Source organism: Rhinopithecus roxellana, chromosome 11, assembly GCF_007565055.1.
Source record: "Rhinopithecus roxellana isolate Shanxi Qingling chromosome 11, ASM756505v1, whole genome shotgun sequence".
In the NCBI taxonomy this organism is placed as follows: Eukaryota; Metazoa; Chordata; class Mammalia; order Primates; family Cercopithecidae; genus Rhinopithecus; species Rhinopithecus roxellana.
This window is the reverse complement of record NC_044559.1, coordinates 46,417,608-46,431,415: the sequence shown is the minus strand read 5'-3', so window position 1 is coordinate 46,431,415 and position 13,808 is coordinate 46,417,608. Positions and strand designations below refer to the sequence as shown.

The window sequence follows — 13,808 nt, the reverse complement described above, 5'->3', positions numbered from 1 at the left end:
TATAAAAGCTAGACTGCAAAGCTTCATAATGGAGTGTGTATGTGTGAATGTATGCGTGTGAATGTGTGTATGTGTGTGCGTGTATAGTCATTATAGGACATTTTCTAAATCAGGCAAGTCAGGGAGTCTCTGTGCCAAAAAGTAGCAGCAGCAGCAATTTTCTGTCCCCCTGGTTGTGTCTTCTGGGGCATCTTGGCCAGGATTTTTTGCTGTTTCTGCCATTTCCAGGGTCGGGCAGAATTCCCAAGGTGGGCTGCCCCGAGGACTCTTCACCTTTCTTGGGAAATCAAAAGAGGAAAGCAGGCATTTTTTGGAGGAAAGAGGCCAGATTTCTTTTTTTCTCTGTGTAAACTTCTGATTTTCAACTTGACTTTCTGCAAGAGGCTCTGGTTTATGAATTACTGAATTTCTATTTGGAGAAAGGTATTTAAAGATATTAGTATACAATTGAAAATGCAGAATGTGCATAATAACTTTACAGTACAACTTTGGTTCATTAAAGCTTTATTAATAAAAATGACTGTAAAACATTTAAAGTTATGATGTATATAGAAATGTTAAATGATGTAATTAATGTTAACAAGTACATATATATTTAATGCTCAGAGATTTTTAAGGCAATTTTGACATGGCTTTCAGATTGATTAAACCATTGAAATGCATGTCTTACAGACTTATTACAAGAAGGACAACATAAGCAGCTACCAGTGTTCCAAAGATAAATCCCACTTTAGTATTTAAAGAGATTGCTCAAGCTAAGCACTTCATCTTCCTTATTGATGATGATTCCAGAAATATACCACTGCATTGTGTGTTACCCCAGTTAAAGCACATCCTCATTTTTAAGCCACGTTTCATGGTGTGAAATAATAATTTGGATTTATAGTACTTTTCACCAGAGGCTCTCTACTAATAATAAGAGCCAGATCTCAAACACTCATCTCAGAGGAGGCCAGCAAGAGTGTGGAAACTTCCCCCAACTTACTTTTTGGCTTTGGTGGTGCAGAGAAGATTTTTTATTGTGATTTTGTGAAATGACTACTCCTGTAAGGGATTGATTATCTTAGGCAAGCAGTGTAAATTCATTCTACATCCTATGGGCCAACATTCCCCAGAAAAAGCACATATCCCAGAGATTCACGAGGGGCTTTAAGCCATGAGGCTTCATTCTACCATTTGAGGAAAGAGATAGTCACAGAGACCAGGGGAGTCTTGAATACCTTTTTAATAATTTCAGTAGCTTTGGGGGTACAAGTGGTTTTTTGTTACATGGATGAATTATAGAGTGGTGAATTCTGAGATTTTAGCGCACCCGTCACCCAATTAGTGTATATTGCACCTGATGTGTTTTTTTTAAATCCCTAGGCCCACCTCTCGTCCTCTCTTTTCTGAGTTTCTAAACCCATCATATCACTCTGTATGCCTTTGCATACTCGTAGCTTAGCTGCTGCTTATGAGAACATACAGTTTTTGGCTTTCCATTCCTATGTTACTTCACTTAGAATAATAGCCTCAGCTTTAACCAAGTTGCTGCAAAAGACATGATTTCATTGCTTCTAATGGCTGAGTAGTAGTCCATGGTGTATATATACCACATTTGGAACACCTTTCTGTAGAGTTGCTGATCTGTTATTTCTAGCTCAGTGGATGTGGAGGAGTGACACTCTCTGAACTCCTCATCTGGGTAACTAGAGCAGCGGGCAGATTGGATGTTTTTCGAGATCCCATCAAGCTTCAAAAAATTTCAGCTCTATTTGCCTAAAGTGGACTCTGCAAAGAAAAGAGGCTCCGTATGATTCTGAGCCCTTCAGCTGCAAAGTTCAAAGCCACAGAGCCCTGGAGTGCACAGTGGGGCACTTGCCTCGGATGCCTACAAATGCACACCCTCACCTACACGTGCACCCCTGGCTGTGTGCTCCCTCACTTAGAAACTAATTTCCAGTGGATTCTATTTCTTCTCAGGTGACAAGAAAGCACATCTGTCCATGCTGTAGAATGCTGGCCTGAAATTTACCAGCACAGCTCATTGACTTTAATGACCACAGGCTGTCCTCACACAATCTGCACAATGTTTGGAGGGTGAGCTTGCTGACCTTCAGTCTCAACAATACCTTTTAGCCATAATGCAAGAGCTTTCAGACTGCAGCAGTGCTCATTAAAACTCAGAGGAACTGTTTATATTTTCCTGTCTGGAACTGGAATCCTATCTGAGACATTCTTGACAGCCTCCTGTGGTTACACATGCTATTAGCAGTCTTCATACTTCATAGTTATTGAATCTGATTCTTTTTATCTGAAGGATTCCAAAATACCTCATGAGCAGGATCTTCTGTTGGCTGGCTTACTGACATTCAGCTGCTTGGTGGGTGCAGCCTGGGAGATTCTACAAACAGAGGCAAAGCAATTTTAGTTCTAGTCATTATGTCACTGGACAGAAAGTTCTACAAATTGTATTCATGATTGAGCCTCCAGGATATGCACCCAAAAGATAAGATTAGGAAAAATGAGACACAAGCACATCATGCAATTCAAATAGCTGTGTCTACTGAGACATAGCATTCCAATAGACATGTGGGCACCTGCTCTCGTCTCGGGCTGAAGGTTAAGGAATTGGTTCTCTCTTTGCTTATCTCCTCGGTCCCTGTATATTTTGTCTTTACATCTCTACTATTGGTAAGCATTCGGATAGCACCATGTAGGTGGGCATTGGACAAATCTTCGCATCTATCATAAAAAAATTTAATCTCCATTCTTGTCATCATCACCATCAACATCTTCATCATCATCATCTTATTCATAACCACAACATATGTTGTAGAAGTCCTAGGCGCCAGGTCCCGGGCTGCATCCATTATTTTGAGTCATTCAACCATCTGTAAAGAGTATCATTATCCTTATTTTTCAGACAACACAAATGAGGCTTGAAGAATAAATGATTTGCCCAAGTCCACGTGGCCAGTTGGTGCTAGAGCTGTGTACTGGTCTCCTGCTGTTCCCTTCTCAGTGACAGCCCCAGGCAGAGCAATTAAGATGGTGGTGAGTCAGTGGCAGGCCCCAGCTCACCGCCACTATCAAAGGTGGTATCTGAAAGCTGCTGCTTGTGAACGTCTGGAGTAATACTAGTGTTTGGTTGCCAGTTACTGTGGTAGACTATTAGGAGAGTGAACTGCAAGTTAATTTATGAAAAAATGTAATAAGCCATATTATTTGATGTGGTTAAAATGTATTGGCTCAGAAATCCTCCTCAGCCTGAAATCCAGTTCTTTGTGGTGGTCTGTGAAATATACCGTGTTGATCCAAATGGTTCCCGACTCACTGGATGTTCATGCCTGACTCACTATTGACTTAGACACATTTCTTCCTGCCAATTTTATTGCGCATCTGTGGCTTAAATCTGAAGCTTTTCTCCGTTTCTGAGATATCCAAGTAGAGGGAGCAAAATCTTCTGACGATGGTAGATGCTACTGAAGAAGAGATTAGTGAATACACTGTCCACACCTCTTTGCGTTCATGTTCTATAGTGGACCCATGTTGCATCTCCTTCAGTCAGTGCACAGGCTTTGGTGGCATTGGTCTGAGATGTCCTCAGTGGAGTTTAGCATCACTAGTGAATAAAGATGTGGATGACTGGAAGGCAGAAATCCCTGCCAGGTCTCCAAATGAGCACTGTGCCTACTCGCACTTAGATGGTATGGTACTGCCACGTTAATAGCAAGTGAGGTTTATCTCACTTACACCACTCAAAGGAAGATAACAAACCATGCACACATAAGCCAAGCCTACCTGGAGGAGAGAAGCCTGCATTAGACTCCCACTCTCATCCCATGAAGACTTTTTACTAGAGGAAACAGAAGATATTTTACAAATGTGATTTTTTTTTTTCTTTAATGATCTAGAATTGGGATCAGCAACCTTTTCTTTTTCCCTTTTTTTGTGAAGGGCCAGATTGAAAATATGTGTTTGGCTTCACGGGCCATATGGTTTCTGTAGCAACTACTCAACTAACAACTCAGTCTTCAGATACCACCTTTGATAGTGGCAGTGGCCTGCCATTGAGTCACCACCACCTTAACTGCTCTGCCTGGGGCTGTCACTGAGAAGGGCACAGCAGGAGACAACTTGCTGTTGTAGTGCAAAATCAGCCATCAACAATGCATAAATACATAAGTGTGGCTGTTGCCAATAAAACTTTATTTACACTAACAAGAAGTGGGCCAGATTTGACCTGCAGTCTATAATTTACTGACTTCTGGTCTAGTATTCAACTAAATCCATCCCCTAAGGTAAACTTTACTCTGTTTCCCAGTATTGCATGTTGGATTCTCTAGAAATCAGACTCTGAGGTGGAGATGAATGGGCAGGGTATTTACTGGGGAGTGTTCTGGGATACAACATCCAGGAAAGGAAGCAGGACTGGGCAGAGGGAAAAGGTGTTCTGTGGTGCAGTCATAAGCAAGGCCTCTGCCAGCCACTTAGGGAACTCTGAATCTGGGATAGGCCTTCAAGGTTATTCTGAGTTTCTGTAAGGGGACTGGGCCCTTATATTTCCCAGGAAGGTAGGTGACCTTGGGTGAGGCAGCTCTCTTCAGTCAGCCAATTCCTGTGGGGCGGATCGCCGAGGGCACTCTTCCTACAGGACTTCCAGCAGCTGGGGGAAGAAGCTCTTCTTTCCTGAAGGGAGATCTGAGCAGTATAATACAGTGTCCATCACAGCTGGCCATTCTGCCATTCAGTCTGTGTTTTCCACTCTGTGATTCCATCACGTTCTGAAATAAGTCAAGGATCTTGCTAGGCTAGACCCGGGGCAGGGGATTGGTGGTGAGCGCTATAGACCTTAGCACCTGTATGAGGAGGCTAGTGCAGAATTCTACTCTCTCACTCTTGATGTTTGTTCATTCAGCAAATATGTATTGGACAATTGTCCAGGAGTGGGAGCAGTGACTTGGACAGGGTAGCAGTAGTGAAGGTATTGAGAAGTGGTCAGATTCTGGGGCTATGTGTTCAAGGTAAATCAACAAGGTTTGCCAATGGATCAGATGGTTTGGCAGTCCCACGCTGACTCCAAGTGACTGCAGGTGTGCCTAATGCCCTCCTGGTTTTCTGAGGCTGCCCAGTCTACCCTGCAGAGCTTCCCCACTTTTCTGCTGCTGGCTGGCGGATATTCACATCACACCTGCACAGTTCTTCCTAATGAAGTGGGTACATGGTTGAGAACCAGGTAAACAATCTTACAATAGTCTTTTACCTTTAGGGAAGCCAGAAGAATTGAGCAGAATGAGTTTTTGTGTTTTGTTTCATTGTTAACAGCAAGATAAGCCAGAGAGTCTTAGAATCAGCTGATGAATGGACAAGAACTCAGCCCCCGGTATTTAGCAGCAGCTCTATGGCAGGCATGAGCAAACCACTGGGACTCCAAGTTCAACCTGCTGCCTGTTTTTGTAAATAGTTGTATTGAGACAGAGCCATGCCAATTTATTTATGCATTATTCTGTGGCTGCTTTCACACTGCAACAACAAAGTTGAATAGTTGGGACAGAGACTTAATGGCCCACAAAGCCTAACATTTTTACTGTCTGGGCCTTTTCTGAAGAAGTGTGTGACCCCCCTGCTCCAGGGCAGGCCCTCTGGGTGACTTTGGGCAGGTCCCTTGCCTGCAAGGTCTCTGTTTTTTTTTCATCTGTGGAATAAGAGAGGTGGACAAGATCATCTTGTGTATTCTTCTTTCCTTGTTTGTTAATTTATACATTTTTTGGGCCTGTGGTTTTCTGCCACAGGAGCTGTCAGACAAGCCTGCTTCTCAGGTCGATTCTTAGAACATGGTGAAGGAGCGATGCTCAGAGTCAAAGGGAAGAGTTGTCGGCCTCCTTGCGCCGTTTACTCTTCACCTTTTCTGACCAATACCATCCCGTCTCGCTCTGACTCTCTTCCTGTCCCATAAGAGCAGGTGCGCACTGCAGTTCGACCTTGGGCTCCAGCTTGCCTGCCACCTTTCCCATCAGCAAGAAGAACAGGTACTCCTGTGCCACTCATTGTGACTCAGTGGGCAGGGCCCTGGCACCTCCTGCTAGCACACAGACAACCTCCCCTCGCTCACCTGACATTGATCGTGTCTGCTGTGGTACCAGACGCTGGGCTCTTGTCTGGTTCTGCGATGCTGACACGTAACTCAGACCTGGTCTCCTTGCTAGGCAGGTAGCGGTCTTTTAATGTGATGCATTTGCTGTTTCGTAGAGGTCGTTGTTATACTTGCACACTGCACAGTCCTGGAGGGCAGGATTCAACTCTGAGTCATTGGCGTTGACCTCATCTTACCCAGTAGAGAGCCGAGGAGCAAAGGCTCATAGAGAACCATGGAGCAATGGCCTACAGAGTGGGTGGCCTGGACCTGTGAGCTGGGTGGAGGATGGGTTTTGTTGATGACCCAACAAAGCCCAATCTTAGGGCCTCTTAAGTGCTTGATGTGTTTCCTTCCTCAAACTACCTTTCCTCATCCCCATATTCAAAACCTCTCCGGCAAGGAAAGGGTGAGGGGCGATGAACGATTCACCGCCAAGAGGTAGGTTGTGAAAAGGAAAGTGAAAACTAGAATCCCCACTTGGTTTGAAGTTTAAGTGGAGGGTGGCAGGGGAAATGTCTCAAAATATTGTTTCCCTTTAGGAACTCAGTAAGAATAATCACGTATTGTCAAGGAACAACTTCATGATCCTTCATGTGGTCACATTTAATGTTAAAGAGGTGAAAATATATAAGCAGTGTTGCAAAAATATTTTGAAGGTTTTTGAGAATGTTTTATTTATCTCTTGGTAAGTCTTGATGAGATTGTGTCATTTTCCTCATTATGATAAACACAGTTTCCAGATCATTCCCAAGAGTCCATATGGTATCTAAAGGGTGCTCATGTCAGCCATCCCAGCTAGCTTCATGGAGAGAATGGCTTTGTTTTTTCTTTTTTTCTGAGTAATTCTTTCATTTATATGACTAGGGGGTGTCCCTACAGTGTTTAGAGAGAGTCATTATTAATGGGCCATTTACTAGGTTTGCCAGGAATAGATTAAGAGAAATGGATTCAAAGCCTGAAGCAGGCTGACCAGGTAATGGGCTGATCTTTTAAATTAGGACACTGCAGAGCAACCATTTACACATGAGTAACAGTGAGTAACAGGGTAACCTGGCAGAAGCACCACAGGCTTGGGAATGAGGCTCATCTGGGGCTCCATTTATACTCCGCCAGTTGCTTGCTTGTCCTTTACAAGGTAATTTACGTAAAGAGTGCTGAGCAGTTGGGCTCCTGGTGGGGACTCAAACCATTTTGTAATTATCATTAGTCTTCAGTATCATCCAAGCTGTCCACAGGAAGTCAATTTAGAAGGGATCTTGGAAAAAGGCAGGGGTAGTAGCAGGATGAGTTCTGAAAGAAAAAGTATTCTAGATACAGATGACCCTGGAAAATACAGCAAAAAAAGTGAGAAATCGATGATGTGTTTAATTCCTTTGACTCGGTGAGTTTTTGCTCTTTTCCTAATAATCTTAAAGGAAAGCTTTAAGATTTTCTGTAAAATGTGATTTTCTTTTCATCAATAATGGCTAACTTTGGTGAACAAGAAATAAATAAAGATGGTAGAGCCAGCCCATTAATTCTTCTTAAACTATGTTGTCAAAGTAGTCTGTTGTTAAATGCAGAAATATTTTTCATATTGCTATCAGATGTTCTTTTATTTCCCTGGCTAGGTCATAGCCCCATGAGGGCATTACTGCAAATAAAGTACTGCAGTCTATATTTGGAGCATTCTATTGACCTTAGGTGGTACAGGGGTTTTATCAGAGAGTGTGAAAAAGATATTCTTAACCAGAGAGGTGCATCAGACATGGGTGGGTACTTTTTCAAAGCACACTCATTCCTGGCTTCAAGTGATCCACTTGTCTCGGCCTCCCAAAGTGCTGGGATTACAGGCATGAGCCACTGTGCCCAACCAAAACACACTCATCCAATGCTGCGGTGAACATGTCTCAGTCCGTACCTCCCTGGTTAAGAGCTCTGTTTGGGGGATAAATTAGGATTACATTGGGACACTGCAAGCAACTGTCTCTACATGAGTGACAGTGAGTGTCAGGGTAACCAAGCAGAAGCACCACGGGCTTGGGAATGAGGCCCATCTGAGAACATCTGATAGCATTATGAAAAATATCCCCGCATTTTACAACAAACTACTTTGACAACATAGTTTAAGCAGGTCCATTCTATAGTGTATCTTGATTCTCAGCTATTCATGGGTAATGGGGAGATTCTTCAAGGTTAAGGTCCCTGTGAGGGCCTGAAGGGCAGGTGCACAGGACAGGTGTCCTCTTTGCAGGGAACACAACCTTTGTCACTTAGGATTAGAAGCTGTTGCTCAAATGCCTACTCTTGCCTAATCTAATTCTTGAAATAAATGCCCTTGTAGGAACAGCGAAAGTCACAGACAGATGAGGAGTATATAAACCAGTCCATTAGATGGCTGTTGTCTGTAGAATCAGAAGTTAAAGACAGAAGCTACAGAAATTCAGTTTTTCTTAATCATTTCCTCAGTTGAGTGAAACATTTGCATGCAAGGACCACATCATGGCAGTCAGTCCCTTGCAGAACTGCACTGGTTTTCTTTGGTGTGCTTTGTGCTTTGGTGTGGTGCCAGAGCCTGCACTGAGCCTGTGTCTCATTCATGTTATTAGACAATGCTATTTATGTGTGCCCCACAGGAAAAAAAAAATCTCAATTCTTTCTTTTTTTCCAGAGTTGTGCATCCTCTGAACAACTCTAGGTTTTCTTTCTCAGAGCATTTGACCCATGGGGTAACAAATGGTGTGCTTCATTGTGTGTTAAAATTCAGTGTTAACTTTGAGGCCCATCTCTTGCAAATATGTGAGCTCTCACGGTGATATTTGGTGTGCAGACCTCACTCCTGGCTTTGTCCTACTTTTCCCATTTATAAATATATATGTTTGCTGAAATAAAGGGAAACTTAAGTAGTTTTACTTAAAATCTACTCACTCTTCCAGTGGGATATGAAAGTCTTTGGTGTATATTCAGCAGATGAACGACCCTGGTGTTTTAAGAAAATAGAGGCTTATCCGTTTTTGTATATGGGTGGGTCATATTTAGGCATTTTTGATCCGATGGCCTCTGTAGATAGTGAACAAATGACTTTGAGTTTCTTTGACAACTTCTCCTGCATCTTCATAAATATCCTTGGGCATGTAAGAGCACATGGACCACTGCAGTTCAGAACTTACAGCCAAAAAAACTGTGAACAGTGGAGCATCAGACCTCAGGAGCAGAGCTGGGGAGGGATGGTCCATTGAATGTCACAGTGTTGTACATTTGGAAGATACAGCATGCTAGACGTCAGGGAGAATTTACGCTGATGGAATTCATTGTCAAAACCCTCATGAACTTCGTGGCCTCAAAGCCTACCGTGGCTGTTGGCGTGGCTGGTAACTGGTTTCTTTCCAGGTCTAATATCATTCACTGAAATGTTGCTTAGAAAGGAATTTAAATGGAATCAGTTTCTTCTTCATTTCATTTGCTTTTCTAATGCTTCGTTTTTTCTTATTGAAAAAACAAAACTCGGCCGGGCATGGTTGCTCACTCCTGTAATCCCAGCACTTTGTGAGGCCGAGCTGGGCGGATCACCTGAGGTCAGAAGTTCAAGACCAGCCTGCACAACATGGCAAAACTCCATCTCTATCAAAAATACAAAAATTAGGCGTGGTGGTGGGCACCTGTAATCCCAGCTACTTGGGAGGCTTAGGCAGATGAATCGCACGAATCTGGGAGGCAGAGGTTGCAATGAGCCATCATGCCACTGCACTCTAGCCTAGGTAACAGAGCGAGACCCTGTCTCAAAAAAAAAAAAAAAAAAAAAAAAAAAGTAGTCAAACATGTTTGTTATAAAACTTAAAATGTAAATAAGCAAAAAGAGGAAAGTAGAAAATCAACCATAATCCTACTGCCCAGAGAGAACATCACGGTTAACATTTCAGTAAACCGTCCTGGACAGATTACTTGGAATCTTTCATAAAATGCAACAAACTTCTTTTTCTTTGTTTTGTTTCATTTCATTTTTTCTTTCTTTTTAAAGGGGGATTATGTAAAATATATACTGTTTTTGAAGGCTTATTTTTCTCAACAATAGATTTTGAAGTTCCAGTACCTGTCAAACAAATTTCCTATTAATCGTTTAATGGCTAACTGGGCTTCCATTGTATAGCTTTATTTAAACTGCTTTTAAAAACCTTATTAAATAGGTTGTTTGTTTCCATTTTACGTTTTTATAGCAATGTGTTGATAAATGTCTTTAGAGAAAAATGTGAGCATTTTATGTGATTTTCTGAAGCCAGATTTCTAGAACTTCTGGTCAAAGAATAGGCACAAATTTAAGACTTTTTCATCTAGATTTCCAAATAACACTCCAAGTGGCACTATCTGTACGTACATACCAGCTTCCTTAAACATGCACAGGTATTGGATATTGCTATTACAAAAAACTCCATGCCATTTTGATGTGTGAAAAATGATGCTTATGATTTATTAATTTGCATCTTTTCAGAAAGATGTTGAACATTCTCATGTGTTTGTTGTATATCTGTATTTCGTCTTTTGTAGGTCGCCTCTGTTTTCTTCAGAGTTCTCATATTTTGCATTTGTATTTATGCTGAAAATGACCTTTTGTATTTTACGTTTTAATGTTGTCCATGGTAATTTTTAAAACTTTGAATTTTGAAATAATTTTGGATTAACAAGAGTTACAGAGATAGTAGAAAGCACTCCCATACATACATCCTTCACTGAGCTTCCCCTTACATTTACATCTTACATAACCACAGTACATCTATCTGAGACAGAGTTTCTTGACCTGGGTGCTATTCACATTGTGGGCTGGATAAGTCTTCACTGTGGGCGGCAGTCCTTTGCACTGAAGGATGCTTGGCAACGTCCCTGGCCTCTACCATTAGATGCTGGTAGTGCCTCCCCTTCTCCCCCTAGTACACAACCAAAAGTGTCTCCTGGCACTGGCAAATGTTCCCCAGGAAGCAAAATTGGTCCCAGATGAGAACAACTGACATAAACTAAGGAATTAATATTGGTACACTACCGTTATCTAAACTACAGACTTTATTCAGATTCTATCTGTTTTTCTACTGATGGCCTTTTTCTGTTCCAGGATCCGATCCAGGATGCCACCTTGCATTTAGGCATCATATCTGTTTCTGGTAATTTTTCACATTCAGATTTCTTCTTCATCTTTTCCCCTTTGTCTTTTCACAGACAGGTTTAGGAGGGACTTCTGTAACCTGCATGCCTCTCTTGTACTTTTATTTAAATCTGTAGTCCTTCTGGATATATTTCCTGTACAGTGTCAGTTTGGAATCTGCTTTTCCTAAATGGTTTGCCAGTTGTCCACAGACCACTGATGAGATAATTTGTTATTTTTCTGCTGGTTGGAAATTCCAATCACACATTTAATTCTGGTTTGTATCTTGTTTATACAAGGATTTCCCTGACTTATACAATTGTTTCCTTCTAGAAATTCTCACGCAACTTGAATATTGTGTGAATCACAAAAGCTCCTCTTTTTCCGTCTGTGGATGTGAAAGATGAGGTATCTTTCAGATGCTCCTAAGGTTGAATGGTTAGCATTTCACGTACCTCATTACTGCAGGGGTTTAGAAGTGAGAGAATCTGGCTGCCGTCATACTTTCTCCAAATTTTAATTTTATATTTTAAAAAAGACCTGGTTCTGTACACTGTTGTTTGTTTTTTCCTTTTACATTGGCTATTTGGAGACATAATATACTTATATTAAAGTGTACACATTTTATTTATATGCCTATGTAACTAACCACAATTAGATATAGATGATTTCTGTCACCTTAAAAAGGTTTAACCTTTTTGCGTTCAATCTTCCTTCATCCCCAGTCCTGGGAAACCACTGATCTTTCTGTCACTATTCTACGATCTATATAAATTGAAGCAAATTGAGCATACTCTTTTGTGTATGATTTCTTTCACTCAGGCTAATGCTTTTGAAATTCTTCCATGACATTGAATGAATCTTTAATTTCTATCAGCAGAATTTTGTAGTTTTCATTATAGAGATCATTTACATATTTTGTAAAATTTATCCTTACCTATTTTATATTCTGAATGCTAGTGTAAATGACTGATACAGATTTTTTAAAATTTCATTTCCAATTTTTTTACTTACTTATGGAGATGCTTCTGTATAGGAACTGAATCCTGCGACTTTTGCTAGGTGCACTTAGTAGTGTTTTTATAGATTCCTTAGGATTTTCTACATAATAATTTTATACAGGAACAATTTTTTACATACTTTTTCCCATTTTGATGACTTCTATTTTATTCTTGCCATATTGCTCTAGGTAAGGCTTTTCATACAGTGTTGAGTAGAAATCATGGGAGAGAACATCCTCGCCTTTATCCTTTGTTAGCTGTGGAGATTTTCAGAAATAGAGATATATAGATTCTCTCTATATCTATTTAGAGAGAATTTACCAGGTTGAGGAAGTTTCCTTTTATGCCTAGTTTTTTCTTCTCTTTTTAAATTTTGATAAAATACACATAATATAAAATTTATCATTTTAACAATATTTAAGTGTACAGTTCTGTGGCATTAAGCACATTCATATTGTTTTGCAACCATCATCACCATCCATCTCCAGAACTCGTTTCATCTTGTGAACTCCATATACCCGTTAAATGCTGTATACCCATTCCCTGGAAGCCATCACCCATATACCCATTAAACACTAACTCCCCATTCCCTGGAAGTCACGACCACTCTACTTTCTGTCTGTGAATTTGACTGCTCTAATGTCACATAAGTGAAATCATACAATATCTGTTCTTTTGTGACTAGCTTATTTTACTTAATGTCCTTAGGGTTTATTTATGCCGTTGCATGCGTTAGAATTTCCTTCCTGTTAAGGTTGATATTCTAATTGTATTTTAACTGTATGTGTATATTCTAATTATGTGTGTGTGTGTATATACACACACACACACACATATATATATATACACACACACACACATATATATATACACACACACACAGAGACGCATAGATACGTGGCATATATTCCCCTCTTTAGCCTCCAATTGTATGTATGTGTATGTATTAAGGGGCTAATATTCTATGTATATATATACCGCATTTTATTAACCCATTCATCTGTTGATGGGCACGTGGGTTGCTACCACCTTTTGACTAGTATGAATAATGTTATTAATACAATGCACAAGGGATATGCAAGTACATCTTTAAGTCCCTGCTTTCGATTCTTTTGGGTATATGCTCCAATGTGGAATTACTGGATCATACGACAATTCTATTTTTGATATTTTGAAGAACTGTCGTTCTGTTTGCCATAGTGGCTGCTCCATTTTGCATCCCCACCAGCAATGCACAAGGGTTCTAATATCTCCACATCCTCACCAACACTTGTCGTGCTCTGTTTTTCCAATAACGTCCATCCTGATAGGTGGAAAGTGTTATCTCATTGAGGTTTTGATTTGCAGTTTCCTAGTGATTTCCTGGTAATAACTGAACATCTTTCCATGTTTCTGTTGGCCATTTGTATATTTTCTTTGAAGCAACAATTATTCAAGTCCTTTGTCCATTTTTTATTCAGGTTGTTTGGGGTGTTTTTAATTGTTGTTTCTATTCCTAATTTGAGAGTTTTTCTATGCATTGGTGTTGAATACTGACAAATGCTTTTTATGCACCTGTAGAATAATAATAGGATTTTTT

At 40.6% G+C, this 13,808-nt stretch overlaps 1 protein-coding gene across 5 annotated transcripts in view; it reads left to right on the top strand.

Moving 5' to 3' along the window:
- Positions 1 to 13,808, top strand: part of C11H10orf90 (chromosome 11 C10orf90 homolog) — a 242,254-nt gene that overhangs the window by 167,451 nt on the left and 60,995 nt on the right. Inside the window, exon 5 of one of the 5 annotated variants that reach the window (XM_030941365.1) lies at positions 229 to 661. The exons of the other annotated variants lie outside the window; for them this stretch is intronic. Within the exon in view, the coding sequence (XP_030797225.1) occupies positions 229 to 350 (122 nt within the window). The 3' untranslated portion in view covers positions 351 to 661. Of the gene's footprint in view, positions 1 to 228; positions 662 to 13,808 lie in introns of those variants that run through there. 5 annotated transcript variants of the gene reach the window in all.